Source organism: Mesoplodon bidens (genome assembly GCF_964165515.1).
Source record: "Mesoplodon bidens genome assembly, chromosome: 10".
NCBI lineage: Eukaryota > Metazoa > Chordata > Mammalia > Artiodactyla > Ziphiidae > Mesoplodon > Mesoplodon bidens.
The window spans coordinates 39,540,125-39,555,624 of record NC_138172.1 but is presented as its reverse complement, the minus strand read 5'-3'; the positions used below and the strand labels follow the sequence as shown (position 1 = coordinate 39,555,624).

General features: G+C 45.7%; 1 protein-coding gene across 1 annotated transcript in view; it reads right to left on the bottom strand.

Moving 5' to 3' along the window:
- SLC25A20 (solute carrier family 25 member 20) overlaps nt 1–15,119 on the bottom strand; it is a 30,543-nt gene extending 15,424 nt beyond the window's left edge. Inside the window, exons 1-4 of the mRNA XM_081246917.1 lie at nt 14,906–15,119; nt 8,667–8,759; nt 6,506–6,633; nt 3,041–3,131 (exon numbers count right to left, since the gene is read on the bottom strand). Coding sequence (XP_081103043.1) covers nt 3,041–3,131; nt 6,506–6,633; nt 8,667–8,759; nt 14,906–15,010 — 417 coding nt within the window. The 5' untranslated portion in view covers nt 15,011–15,119. The remainder of the gene's footprint in view (nt 1–3,040; nt 3,132–6,505; nt 6,634–8,666; nt 8,760–14,905) is intronic.
- Nucleotides 15,120–15,500: the final 381 nt, after the last annotated feature.

Sequence of the window (15,500 nt, the reverse complement as noted above, 5' to 3'; positions counted from 1 at the left end):
CGCTTCCACTTCAGGGTACACAGGTTTGATCCCTGATGGGGGAACTAATATTCCACATGCTGGCGCGGTGTGGCCAAAAAAACCCAAAAAAACCCCACTAAACATGCAACTACCACATGACTCAGCAATTATACTCCTGGGCATTTATCCCAGAGAAATGAAGACTGATTTTCTCAGAAAAACCTCTGTACATGAATGTTTATAGCATCTTTATTTATAATAGCCAAAAACTGAAAACAACCCAGATGTCCTTCAATGGATGAAAAGTTAAACATATTTGTAGTACATCCACACCATGGATTACCAAAAAGGAATGAACTATTCATATATGCAACAATCTGTATGAATCTCCAGAAAATTAGGTTGAGTTGAAAAAGCCAGTCTGAAAAGTTTACATACTGTATAGTTCCATTTATATAAGTCTTGAAATTACAGGCTTATAGAGTTCAGATTAGTGGTTGCTGGGGTGGTTAAGGACTGGAGTGGGGTACGGGAAGTGAATGTGGCTATTAAAGGGCTACATGAAGGATCCTTGGCATGATGGAATTGTTCTGTATCTTGACTGTAAAAATGTCAATATTCTGGTTGTGATATTGTACCATAATTTTACAATATATTACCTCTGTGGAAGAACTGAGTAAAGGGTACGTGGGATCCTTTTGTATTATTTATTTCTTTATTTCCCTTTGTATTATTTCTTACAACTGTATGTGAATCTATAAGTATCTCAAAATAAAAAATTTAATTTAAAAAATGCACAAAATTAGGGCTTCCCTGGTGGTGCAGTGGTTGAGAGTCCGCCTGCCGATGCAGGGGACACGGGTTCATGCCCCGGTCCGGGAAGATACCACATGCCGCGGAGCGGCTGGGCCCGTGAGCCATGGCCGCTGAGCCTGCACGTCCGGAGCCTGTGCTCCACAATGGGAGAGGCCACAACAGTGAGAGGCCCGCGTACCTCAAAAAAAAAAAAAAAAAAAAATGCACAAAATTAAATGACAAATGCAAAGCATGAAAAAGACTTGCCAAATATGATAAGAAATTAATAACCTTAATATGTCCAAAGGTTTTAGGGGTAGGGGAGTGACAGGCACAAACTATTGGGTGTAAGACAGGCTACAAGGATGTATTGTACAACTTGGGGAATACAGCCAATTTTTTGTAATAACTGTAAATGGAGTGTAACCTTTAAAAATTGTATAAAAATTTTTAAAAATAATAAATTGGGGACTTCCCTGGTGATGCAGGGGTTAAGAATCCGCCTGCCAATGCAGGGGACACGGGTTCGATCCCTGAACCGGTAAGATCCCACATGCTGCAGAGCAACTAAGCCCATGCACCACAGTTACTGAGCCTGCACTCTAGAGCTCGCGTGCCACAACTACTGAGCCCGTGTGCTGCAACTACTGAAGCCCACGTGCCTAGAGCCCGTGCTCTGCAACAAGAGAAGCCACCACAATGAGAAGCCCACGCACTGCAACAGAGTAGCCCCTGCTCACGGCATCTAGAGAGAGCCCGCGCTCCAATGAAGACCCAACACAGCCAAAAATAAATAAATAAAATAATAAATTCAAACATGTCCAAAGCTTTTATAAGTCAACAGAAAAACAAACAAATGAGCAAAGAACACAAATAGGCATTTCACAAAGGAAAAATACAAACAGCTAATAAGCATCAAAAAAATTAACCTCACTGACAATTAAAAGCAAGAAAAATTAAAACAATGCAAATTTTTCACCTATCAGACTAGCAGAGATTGTAAATTAGATGCCACAGAATCTGCTGGGAAGTAAGAGCTCTTATACTATTGAAAGGAATAGAAAATGACAGACTTTTATAGGAGGGCCATTTAGTAGAATACATTAAAAACCTTTTTAAAAAGTACATACCTTAAAAAAAAAAGTACATACCTTTAATCATACTAATTTCAAATCTAGACATTTATCCTAAGAAAATAATCAGGGACACATGCAGAGGCTTATTTACAAAGATCTTCACTATGGCATATAATTTGTCATGTCCCCAGATAAGGTATTATTGGGTAAATGACAGCCATGTATTGAAATAAAATACAGAAAATGACGCTTGAGAAAAAAAATCACATAAATATTGTGACATATCAAATGAAAAAAACTGGTTACAAAACGATTGCAATATGTGACCCCAATTTTATTTCAAAAGATAACTTTTTAATACAAGTTTACCAAAAAGACTAGAAGAATTCACACAGAAAGCATAACAGTGGGGTGGTATCATGGGTGATAAATACATTGTTTTCTGTGTGCTTCTCTGCATTACCAAAATTTTTCTAGCAAAGACTGTGTGTTAAGTTGCTTCAGCCATTAGAAGAAAAAAGCAGTAACACTTTTTTAAAAAGGAGCCCTGGGGCTTCCCTGGTGGCACAGTGGTTGAGAGTCCGCCTGCCGATGCAGGGGACATGGGTTCGTGCCCCGGTCTGGGAAGATCCCACATGCCGTGGAGCGGCTGGGCCCGTGAGCCATGTCTGCTGAGCCTGCGCGTCTGGAGCCTGTGCTCCACAGCGGGAGAGGCCACAACAGTGAGAGGCCCGGGTACCAAAAAAAAAAAAAAAAAAAAAAAAAAAAAAAAAAAGGAGCCCTGTGTGGTAAGGCAAGCAGTCAGTTCACACCCTTGGCCTGGGAACAAGCCACACACTTTAAGGGCACTGAGCCTTTGGGCAAATGGCAGACATAACATGTTAGGCAGGAGCAGCCTCCCTTCCACCTCTGATGAGACATGACTCACCTTTCAGAGTTCCTGAAGTAGCTGCTAATTAGGGTGGATAAGTCTGAGCTGACCCGTCACAGGTGTGACATGTGGTTGATTTGTTACACTGTCCTGATTCTTGATTCTACTATGATTGCCTCCATGTTCCTGAAAACCTTGAAACTGTTTTGCACACCTGACCTGAAGTCTTTATAAAGGGTGAAAGGACATAAACATCCACACAAAATTGTATACCCAATGGAAAAAGCTAGCCACCTCCCCCCAAATCATATCCCCCCACCCCAGATCACACCCTCACCTGTAACAAGCACTTGATCCGTTCTCCAGGGGTCATAATTCCCGTGGTGAATACACCAGATAACATCCCAGCTGCAAATAGTTGGGGGTAGCTATATTGAAAACAAAAACAAGAGGCAAGAACCTGTGACTAACCACCCAGAACAGAGGCAATCCTAGCAAAGAGGACTTTGAAAGAAAAAATAAGTACTTGGACTGGGCAGAAGTCCAGCACAAATAAAGCATATTTCACACAAAACCCAAGGTCTAGGTATATTCTGACATCAAATTTCCCAAGGCAGGGGTCTCAGTGCCAAGAGCAATATGATCTTGGTCACGAGGCCCACATGCACACTCAGATGGCCTCACCCATGGGAGAAGTTTCCTCCCCAGCCTGCCATGCACAGTGACTATGGACGAGTTTCCAGGCCTCTCTGAGCCTTGATCTGTAAAGTTCAGGGTTGTTGTGGAAAAAAGCCTCTAATCCAGAATGTAGACCTCAGTCAACCCCAGTTCCCCTCCAATCTCACCTCTCTGGATCACCAAGGGCCTGAGAACATTTTAAGCCAAGATTCACAAAGGACGGCGTCAAGGCCGGAGGAACGGCTGTGGCCACTTCCACAGGCTAAGGGGCAGCCAGGCCAGTTGTGAGGAATGTGTTGTAAGATGCTGGGAAGGGCCCAGCCAGGGATGGTACCCAGAGACATGATGGGTCCTGTGGCCTTCCATGCAGGGAATAGTCCCCCAGTGGCCAGAGATATGGATCCTCACCATGGCCCTCACAGAATGAACCACACTGAATATTTGGAGGAAATGGAGGCTCCTGGCGTCACGGCCTGTCCCACCTCTGGCATCTCCTTTTCTTTCTAAGATTAGCTATACCAGACTGGTCCAGAGGCAGTGGAGCACAGAGCTACAATTAGCATTTCAACAGTGTCCCCACAATTTAGCAAATGTTGTTGAAAAACTTCCCTTTCTTGCCTGGGCTGCAGGCCCCTCCTAACCCCAAGCCTCTGATAGCTGAGCCTTCAGGCCTGTCCCACCCTACAAGGAGCCCAAAACCTGGAGAACAGATGTCAAACGGGGAACGGGAGACATCCACTTCGGGTCCTTCCTTCCAGGCAGGGCACCAGTCTCAATGGTCCTGTTTTTTCCAGGCACTCACACAACTACCTCAGGCATACAAGCCCAGCACACAAGCTGACTGTTCAACAGTCAGGAGACTTGCTTTCATGCATGGCCTCCTTTACAGTCTCAGTTCACACTGCTGTCCCCAAGAGAAGCCCTCTCAGCAATGAAACTTCCCCTCATGAGACCAACATCTGTTCTTCCATGTATGCCCAGACCTTAGGCTGGACATACCTCCATCTCCCGGGACTAAGGACTTTCCTCTGAACAGGGTCTGTGTGTGCACAGGGTACCCTGCAGACACCCTACATGGGTGGCCCATTCTGCCACCCTTCACCCCCACATGAGGGAAGCATCTGTGAGTGCTGGACCCAAGGTCCTGGTAATGTTCCTTTCCATACTGTCCCCAAACACTACTGCAGGGAGGGGAAGGTGGCAGGGTTGACATTCAGGATTCAGAGCGCTGCAGGATTATGGGGGCAGGGACCTGAGTGTCTCAACCTTTGCTTAAGCAGGAAGGGTGCTTCTCTGAGGACTGACGCAATAGTATAGGGAATAACCGACAGGCTGAAGTACTAGCAGTGACCCCACGGGGGTTCTTGTGCATGGCCCTTGTGCGCTGGTACGTGAGCTAAAAGACCAGGTGCTCAGAGAGGACATGTGTCCATAGGACATTTGGACTACCAACAGTCAAACACGGTTTCAAAAGGAAGCCCCACACACCCACGTTTGGGGCCATCTTCAGCTTTTTATAGAAGCTGGTCACATTCAGAGCGTCACAGGGACTCCAAAAATAGAGTTTCACAGTACGAGCATTTCTATCTATGTCCAGACCCTTACTCAGCCTGCTGTGGCCTGAAGTAGTGACAGAAAACAACCACATGGCACCCTGGGCTGCCTCCCTTGAGCTCCTAATCCCAAGCCTAGCCAGGGTCCTGTGCTGCCTGCAGCCCCTCCCAAGAGCTGTCAGCCTGCACAGCTCAGGCTGAGTGTGCCTTGTCATCCCATGTTTCAACTCAGAATTCCCCTGCATCCCAAGAAGCCTGCTTTCATTAACTACTTTGTAAATTCTGAACTCATAATTCTGCCTCATCTGCCTCTTCATACCCAAATCTAACTTAAAGTTTACTGAAAGGAAATATACTAATTTATTTCACTTTAACAGAGAAACCAGGGACTTCCCTGGTGCCGCAGTGGTTAAGAATCTGCCTGCCAATGCACGGGACACGGGTTCAAGGCCTGGTCCGGGAAGATCCCACATGCCACGGAGCAACTAAGCCCGTGCGCCACAACTACTGAGCCTGCGCTCTAGAGCCTGCAAGCCACAACTACTGAGCCTGCATGCCACAACTACTGAAGCCTGCACACCACAACTACTGAGCCCGTGTGCCTAGAGCCCGTGCTCCGCAACAAGAGAAGCCTCCGCAATGAGAAGCCCGTGCACTGCAAAGAAGAGTAGCCCCTGCTTGCCACAACTAGAGAAAGCCCGTGCACAGCAACAAAGACCCAATGAAGCCAAATAAATAAATAAATTAATTAATTAAAAATTTTAAAAACCCAGAGAAACCAATATCTGAAATAATTATGTTATTAAAATGAAGGGCTTCCCTGGTGGTGCAGTGGTTAGGAATCCGCCTGACAATGCAGGCAACACGGGTTCGAGCCCTGGTCCGGGAGGATCCCACCTGCTGCGGAGCAGCTAGGCCCATTTGCCACAACTACTGAGCCTGCACTCTAGAGCCCAAGAGCCACAACTACTGAGCCCGTGTGCCACAACTACTGAAGCCTGCACGCCTAGAGCCCGTGCTCCGCAAAAAAAGAAGCCACTGCAATGAGAAGCCCACACACCACAATGAAGAGTGGCCCACTCTCGCTGCAACTAGAGAAAGCCTGCGTGAAGCAGCGAAGACCCAATGCAGCCAAAAATAAGTAAGTAAATAAATAAATATTTTTTTTTTAAAATGAAGTAAAACAGAAGTTGGAACCTTCCCTTCTCCCAACCAGGTGATGGGAAACAAGGCTCCTGCTGTCATTACTGCAGCACCAGGTACCTTCATGGCATTTTACACACATTTTAGCATTCAGACCTCCCAATGCTGTAGAGTTAAGCGATACTACCTCACAGAAGAAATTATGACAACCTAATAAGGGGGTGGGGAGGGATCTGAGTTTTTCTTTTTCCCTTTTGGTTCACAGGGCAAAGGAAAACTCAAGTACCTCCCTCACGTGGAGCAACCAGGAGCTAGCCCTGGGGACCCAGGAGGACAGCCACTGCCTGTCAGCCAAGGTTCTTTCCCTTAACCTGTGTCACACCACCAGGCAGAACAGCATCGAGTCCTCCAGGCTTGTAAGTACTCACCTGAGCACATCCTCTGGGTGTTTTTGTTGCAGTTTCTTCCCCAAACCAAACCCAAAGAAGCACACGGCAAACATGGGGGTGACCCCAATGATGGGGGCGGCCATGCCCCGATATAGACCCATGATGCCCTGCAAGGAATCACAGAAGTGGAAGCCGTTTACAGACACAGCTAACTTTTACATCACTGAAACAGGGAAGCAGTGTGTCCTCTGACCTGTGGCCTCCTTCCCTCCCCTCCCCTCCAAGCAAGGAGAGCTTTTAAAAGGAAGAATACTCCACATTTATCAGAAATAGTTGTCTTCTTATACACTGCTGGAGAAACTGAAAACAGCTCCTATTCTGGAAGGCAATCTGGAAATATGTAGCTTACACCTTCATCAGAAAATTCTGTCTAGAAATGTATTCTAAGGAAATACTCAGATATAGAAAAGAAAGACATCAGGAATTTATTAAGTAGCAAAATTCTGATGAACCTAAAAACTCCCAAATAGGAGATTGAGACACATTATGGGAACTCCATAAATGGACTATCACGTAGCCATAAAATCACATTGTAACATGAGAAGAGACTACTAAGTGAAAAAAAAGCAGGCTACAGGGACTTCCCTGGTAGCGCAGTGGTTAAGAATCTGCCTAACAATGCAGGGGACACAGGTTCGAGCCCTGGTTCGATTCCTGGTCCAATCCCTGGTCCTGGAGCAACTAAGCCCGTGTGCCACAACTACTGAGCCTGCGCTCTAGAGCCCACGAGCCACAGCTACTGAGCCTGCGTGCCTAGAGCCCATGCTCTGCAACAAGGGAAGCCACCGCAATGAGAAGCCCGCGCACCACAACGAAGAGCAACCCCCACTTGCCACAACCAGAGAAAGCCCGCATGCAGCAATGAAGACCCAATGCAGCCATAAACAAACAAACAAACAAACAAACCCACGCTTCCCAACAACTCCACTAGCCTTCCTTCCACTGTCTGGCCTACCCAGTTCCATGCAGCACAACCAAGACCCGTCTGGCAGCACCAGAAAGCAGAGAGCTCAATCTGGCACAGCAAAACCCAGAGACAAGCACAAATATAAACTAAGGAAGCCTATTCAACTCTGCAGGGAGTTGGGTTTATACGAGCCATTCTCACCAGACCTCCAGCAACCAGCACACTGCCCAGGTGCTGAATAGGTCCTCAATAACATTTGCTGACCAAGAGGCATGTAATCCTGCCTCTCTGTAAAGGCAGAGAACTCTTAGCTGACTTGAAGCCCAAAGCCTCCACTGGACACCGATCAGACTCCATTCTGGGCTGATGAAGGGAAGAGAGCCTTACAGAAGAAAAGGCAGCACCGTCTCACACATGGGTGGTTGGGTAGACTTCACCTCAAAATCTTCCTCCCATGCCTGGGTCCTGCAGGAACCCTGGGAACAACTTTTCCTCCCAGACCGAGTCCATCACTCACCAGCATCCCCTCTTTATCTGGGTGACACCTGCTTCTCAGTTTCTGTATATTTGATAAACACTATATATATATTTATTCATATTAGAGTTATATTTTAGGAAACAAAGGAAAAGTTCTCAACAAGGTCTTGTCACATATGTGCTAATGAAGTCAGTAATAAACATCAGTAGTAATTAAACCTTTTTTAAAATCCCATGTTTTCACTTTAAGAAATATCTGAAAAATTACTATGTAATTCAATAACCTCAAACCAATTTAGTTTCCTTTAGTTAGTTTAGTCTAGGGGTTTGAAGACTCTGCTGGCCTCTTTCACTGTTCCTCAGACTGGCTGACTCTTCCTCCAGATTTTATGTGAACTTCTGACACTGATCCCTGTCAAACTGACTGATCCAGATTTGCATTTTCTTCTATTTCACATCTCCAACTATTCCTCATGAATTCCCTGTGGTCTAAATTCTGCCTTCCAAAAGAGAGAACCATTTTAGAACCATTTTATTAGCTTCAGTCATTCACATAAAACAGTAGCTGGAACTATCAAAGACTCCAGAGCGATGACAACAGGAGGGCATAGGATGGCACAGTGAGAGAGCCACAGCTGTGGGCTGGACCTCCAACAGAACTACGCAAAGTCACCCTATCCCCCAGAGAAGTAACAAATCAACCTTGTGAAACTGTTCCTCTGAATAAGAGAAATGCCCAGCACCAAGATTCTGTACCTCTCTCATAAGAGTCTTCCGGAAACAGTCAAAGGTCCCAGAATACATGGGAGGCTGTCCAGGCAAACTTGGGGGCTGCGTCTGCAGTCGGACCTGAAACCAGAAGTTAAAATACAGTCATTTCCCAGAATCAGAACTGCCTGTCGGTAGCGATGGCCCAACTGTCTGCTAAACTCTTAACAGAAAAAGCTGCCCCTCTGTGCACGTCTTCAGCATTCACTTTATCTGCTGGATTCAGACTTCTCTTTCCTCCATTTTATTCAAACCCTGTACTCACAAGTCATTAGTAGCATGCTTTTGGAGAGCGTCACAGCTCCTCTGATTTCCTCAGCCACTTACTTTTGCTATTTATTTCTTATCTAATGGATCCCACAATGATCCAGTGGAATAGGTACTACCAGTTTACAAACGAGGAGGCTGGGTTTAGTGAGTTCAAATCATGTGCCAGTGAATGCAAAGCTCAGTTCAGCTCTAGGCACTCTCCACACCCATTTGAAGTGCCTTGTTGGTGGTTAGGTAAGGTGCTCAACAAAGATATTTTGGAGTGAGGTGGATTTGATCCTACTTTTCTTGGTCCTCATCCTTCTCCACCTTTTGGTGTATCCAATGCTTCAAACTGTCTCTCTCTTTAAACATCCCTTCTTGGTGCTCCTTCCTTTGTCTTCTTTTCTACTCCAGGCGTCCTCCAAGGCTAAGTACCCTACTCATCTGTTCCACTATCCCCTTCAAAAAACTCAGATTCCAGGGCTTCAGCTTCTGCTCAGTGATGACTTTTACTCAGCCATCTTCAGACCTTCTCTCCCCACCTTTTGGGCTACATTTCAAACTGCCTGGAGAAGCTCTCCCTACTCAAATCACCTCCAGAATCTCATCCTTTTGATGAATCACCCATTTGTGCCAGAGCCATCAGGCTACCCTCTTTCTCAGGATTTGAAACTCTAGCATCTGACCACTTCCTGTTACTTCTCCTCCTCTTATTCACATGGGCACCAAGGCTTTTGGAGAGTTCCTTCAAGAGTCTCCCAGAATCCTAATTCTTCCTCTCTCCAACTGAAGTCTTCTCCTAGGCCAAGTCCTCACCTATTCTTACCCAGTGTGATGGTTTTCAAATATGCCCACTAACTCTTTGATTCTCTTCCCCTTCAAAAGTTAATCCTAATTCCCCTCCCCTTGGATGTGGGCCAGACTCAGTGACTCACTTCTATCAAACAGAATGTAGTGGTTTTGATGCTATGTGACTTCTCCAAGGCTAGGTGACAGAAAGGTCAGCTTCTGCCTGTCTTCATCTCAGGTTATTTGCTTTGGGAAAAGTCAGCCACCATGTTATGAGGATACTCAAGCAGTCTGAAGAGGTCATGTGTAGAGGAAAGAAGGCCTCCTGACAACAGCCAGCACTAACTGCCAGCATGTGAATGAACCACACAGAAGCCAATCCTTCAGATTAGTACAGTCCTGGCCAACATCTTTTTGTTGCTTTTGGTTGAAGGAGAGGGTCTTTGGTTCAGTACTGGGTTTTTTTAAACAGCTTTATTAAGATATAATTCGTATACCATAAAATTCACCCATTTAAAGTATACAGTTAAGTGCTTCTTAGTGTATTTGTAGAGTTGTGCAACCTTTATTATAATCAGTTTTAGAATATTTTCATGACCCCAAAAAGAAACACCACACCCATTAGTAGTCACTCCCCATTCCCCTCTTCTCTCAGCCCCTGGCAATTACTAATATAGCTTCCATCTCTATGGATTTGCCTATTCTGTATATTTCATATAAATAAATCATACAATATGTGGTCTTTCACACTTGGCTTCTTTTACTTAGCATAATGTGTTCAAAGTTCATCTATGTTGTAGAATATATCAGTCCTTCATTCCTTTCTATGGGTAAATAATATTCCACTGTACAAACATACCATGTTTTGTTTATCTGCTCATCAGATAATGACAAATTACATTTTTTCCACTTTTATTATTATGAATAATGGTGTTATAAACTTTTGTGTGCAGGTTTTTGTGTGGATATTATGTTTTCAATTCTCTTGGATATTATATTACCCAAGCATAATTGTATTGGTCAAGATTCTCCAGAGAAATAGAACCAATAGGATATGTAGATTTATTTATTTGTTTGTTTGTTATAAGGAATTGGCTCACACAATTATGGAGGCAGACAAATCCTAAGACCTGCAATCAGTAAAGCTGGAGACCCAAGAAAGTCAATAGGATAGTTCTAGTTCAAGTCTGAAGACCTGAGAACCAGGAGAGCTGATGGTTCAAATCCCAGTTCAAAAGCTGGCAGAGAAACTAACACAACATTGTAAAGCAATTATATTCCAATAAAGATGTTAAAAAAAAAAAAAAAAAAAAAAAAAGCTGGCAGGCTCAAGACCCAAGAAGAGCCAATGCTTCAGTTTGAGTCCAAAGGCAGGAAAAGACCAATGTCCCAGCTCAATCAGTCAGGAGGGAGGAGTTTCAGCTTTTTGTTCTATTGAGGCCTTCAACTGACTGGATGAGGGCCACCCACATTAGGGAGGGCAATCTACTTTACTTAGTCTACCTTAAATGCTAATCTCATCCAAAAACACCCTCACAGATACACCCAGAACAATGTTTGACCAATATCTGAACACCCCACAGCCCAGCTGACACATAAAATTAACCATCACAGGAGAATTGCTGGGTCATATGCTAACTCTGTTTAACCTTTTCAGGAACTGCCAGACTGTTTTCCAAAGAGCATTGTATGAATGTTCCAGTTTCTCCACATTCCATCATCTGTTATTTATTTTTAATTATAGCCATCATAGTGGGTGTTAGGTGGTATCTCACTGTGATTTTTATTTACATTTTCATGATGGATAATGATGTGGAATATTTTTCATGTGTTTATTGGCCATTTGTATATCTTCTTTGGAGAAATGTCTATTCAGATCCTTTGCCCATTTTTTTCCTTAACTATTTTATTTTATTTTATTTTATTTTTTATTTCTTTATTTTTTTGGCCACACTGCATGGCATGTGGAACTTCCCTGACCAGGGATCGAACCCGCGCCCCCTGCAGTGGAGGCACGGAGTCTTAACCACTGGACCACCAGGGGAATCCCCCCAGTTTGTTTTTCTTTTTTTTTTACTGTCATAAAATACACATAAAATTTACCATCTCAACCATTTTTAAGTGTACAGTTCAGTGATATTAAATACATTCATAACGTTGTGCAACCATCACCACCATCCAGAATTCTTTTTGCCTTATAAAACTGAATTAGTTTATTAGTTAGTAAATTAGTTCACTTAGCCTAATGTTTTCAGTATTCATCCATGTGGTTGCAAGGTCAGAATTTACTTCTTTTTAAGGCTGAATAACACCCCATTGTATGTATATGCCACATTTTGCTTATTCATTCTTCCATTTGTGGACACTTGGGTTGCTCCCATGTTTCAGCTATTGTGAATAATGCTGCTATGAACCTATGAACAGGGGTGTACAAATATCTCTTCAAGACCCTGCTTTCAATTCTTTTGGGTATATATCCAGAAATGGAATTGCTGGATCATATAGTAATCCTATTTTTAATTTTTTGAGGAACTGGCATACTGTTTTCCACAGTCACTGTACAATTTTACATTCTCAACAACAGTGCACAAGAGTTCCGAGGTCTCTACATCCTCACCTAATAATAACACTTGTTATTATTATTATTAATTTATGTCCGTGCTGTGCGGCATGCAGGATCCTAGCTCCCCGACGAGGGATGGAACCGTGCCCCCCGCAGTGGAAGTACAGAGTCCCAACCACTGGACCACCAGGGAAGTCCCTATTGCTGTTGTTTTAAGCCACTAAGTTTTGGGATAAGTTGTTACACCGCCAGATATAACTGATACACCCAGTTATATACTTCTGCAGTCTTTTTCCTTGCTATTTTTCCTGCTCTGAGTTCTGCTTCCTAATTCTTCTCAGGTTGCTATCATACTAACTTTTCCAAGACACCATTTTCATCATGCTGTTCCTCTATTAAATTTCTCATTCTTGATTTTGTTAGGGTCTTATGTCCCACACTAAGGAACTCACTCTCTAGGCAATGGAGGTGACATGCATATCTGAGGAATTTATGGGACACAACAGTAGAAATGTCCAGAGGCTCCCGCTGTTTCGCATCCAAAATCCCTTATTTGGTCTTCAGATCCTCCATGGTCAGGCACAACCTGTCCAAGTTAGTAGAGAGAGAGAAATAGACCAAAACTTCTGACTGATACCTTTTTGTGATTTTGTATAAATCTCATATGTCTCATCATGACATCCGCCACCCAGGCCCAGCAAGAACATTAAAGTCCTCCACGGCTGGTCTTATTTTACAGCCTGCTCCCACTGTCAAGCCTATATCCACCTTCACTCCTGCCTTCCCCCTACCCAGAATGTCTGGGTCTCCCTACTTCTCCAGTCAGAACTCAGCCAGCCCTTCATCATGTGCCATAAAGCCTTTCCAAACTGAAGTGCTGCACCTCTTGCCTTCCCAGACCACAGTTAGTCGCCTCGGACCTCTGAAAGTGCCTCTAGGCCAAGCTTTGATTGGAGGCCACCTGGCTCTTTGAGGTCAAAAGGACAGTAGTCGGCGATTTGTGGTTTTGGCTTAAGCTAAAAGGAGACTTTCTGGCTATTAAAAATGCAGTGAGGGCTTCTCTCGTGGCACAGTGGTTGAGAGTCCGCCTGCCGATGCAGGGGACGCGGGTTCGTGCCCTGGTCCAGGAGGATCCCACATGCCGCGGAGCGGCTGGGCCCGTGAGCCATGGCCACTGGGCCTGTGCGTCCGGAGCCTGTGCTCCGCGACGTGAGAGTCCTGCGTACCGCAAAAAAAAAAAAAAAAAAAAAAAAAATGCAGTGAGCATTTTCAGTCATTTCCATTTCAGTACAGAGGTCCTCGGGGCCCTTCCTGGTAATGACATCTGATTGGGGAGGAAGGGCAAGAAGATATGGAGGTAGGAGCAACATTTGTATTAGGGAGCAACAGGGTTTCGTTTTTCTTTAAAGAGAGGCCCCAGCTGCCTAGAACTAACAAGATCAAGAGTAGAAAGAGAGGCCAGACAATTCTTCTCCCTTACATCAGTGCTGCTTAGAACGACCACTGTCTGGGAAGCCCTAACACACATGGCATTTACCAATTACTGAATAAACATCTGATTTTGTGTTTCACAGTGCCCAAACCAGCCCAGTTGCTTTAATCCTGGTCCTGTGATAGAATGACCCCAGATCCTCTCCTAGATGAAAGGCAGCAAAGAGCTTGCTGCCCAAACTTGCCTGGAGAATGTCCCCAAAGCAATTTCCCTGTGGAGGAAACCCAATCCAACATTCCAATAAGTCTCCTACACAGGCTTCATGCCTGCTCCCTACAGGCTCACCCTGGCCATGATCTGTCAATTTCCTCCAAGTGTGTGCAGAAATAAGGTTAGAAAACTAGGATGAAGCTTTGAATGCTAAGTCACAGGGTATGGACTTTGGTCTCCAGCAAGGCCTTGCTGAAAGTGTTGCAGAGGAAAGAGTTGATGCATAATGTGAGGATAAGCAGGGAACAAGCCCTGATGAGTTTCCCCCTTCCTGGAGCCTCAATCTGACCATGGCTTCCTCACCAGGTTGTTGTGGGGATCAGCCTTGCCCTGGGAAAGCTGATCACTTGCTTTCCCTGAAAGGAGCTCAGTCACTGAGGACATCATCGCTTCCCACAGGAGGCCACTCAGGCTAACATGGGGTGACAGGCTGAAGATGGTCAAGAAAGGTTCAAAGGAGATAGTGGTGGAGCACTCTGGGCCCAGAGGAATGTGTCAAAAGACATGTCTGGAATAACCTTGCCTCAGTCTTTAGCTCTCTTCCTGAAGCGGGATTTACAGATGCCTTTTTCAACCTTGCTGATAATGTTAGGGTTTTCAGAAGTCAGAGCTTTGGGGCGGTGCTTTTTCTTTACCATCCTCAAAGAAGTGGAGCCAGATCAGAAGAGGTTTCCGGACAGAGAACATTTTTTTTAAATCAAGAGCCCTTGGTGGGCGGTTAGAGGCTGCTCACTCTGCAACGTCCAGCTCTCTGGGGTGCAGGAACAGTTTCCCCGACCCCCGAAAGGGAGATTCCCTAGACTTCTCACGGAAGCTCCCACGGGCCCCGCTTCTATCCCAGACCGAGCCTCGCGGAAGACCCTACTTTCCGCGCCCTGCCCGGGCCTCCTCCCTCCAGCCCGCGCCCCAGCATCCTCGCACCTTGACCGTGTCCAGCGGGTGCCCCACGAACACCAGGCACATGCCTCCAAAGCCGCCGGCCAGCAGGTTCTTGAGCGGGCTAATGGGCTTCGCCTGGCCTGCCATGGTCCGTCCGTCAGTCACCGTGCCTGTCGGTTCCTGGCGGCCCCGCTCCACTGCCCCAGCCGCGGTGCCGGCGCCGCCGACCCTTCACCCACTTTCGGGTGGGCGGGGCATGAGCCCGGGGCAGGTCGGGAGGAGGGCCTAGACCACTTGCCAGGCCCGGCTTCCGCCGAGGGGAGGTGCTTCCGGTCGCAGCCCGCCTCCATGGGCGTGGCTTAAGGGAGCGGGGCGGGCCCGGACGCCTCGTGGGCGGTGTTTGGGAGTGGCGGCGGCTGGTGGACTTACTCCTCCGGGAAGACTTCCCGGACTTGAGTGTTTCCTCCCTTAAGCTCCCGTTCCTCCACTCACTCCGCAGAAGTCGATTGCGCTCTGCTATGTGACAGGCGCCCTTCCAGGTGCTGGAGTCACAGCTGTTAGCACAGCACATAGGTCCCTGTTCTTGTGGAGCTTACAGGTCATAACAAAGATAAATAAGTGAAAAATGCATAGTGTA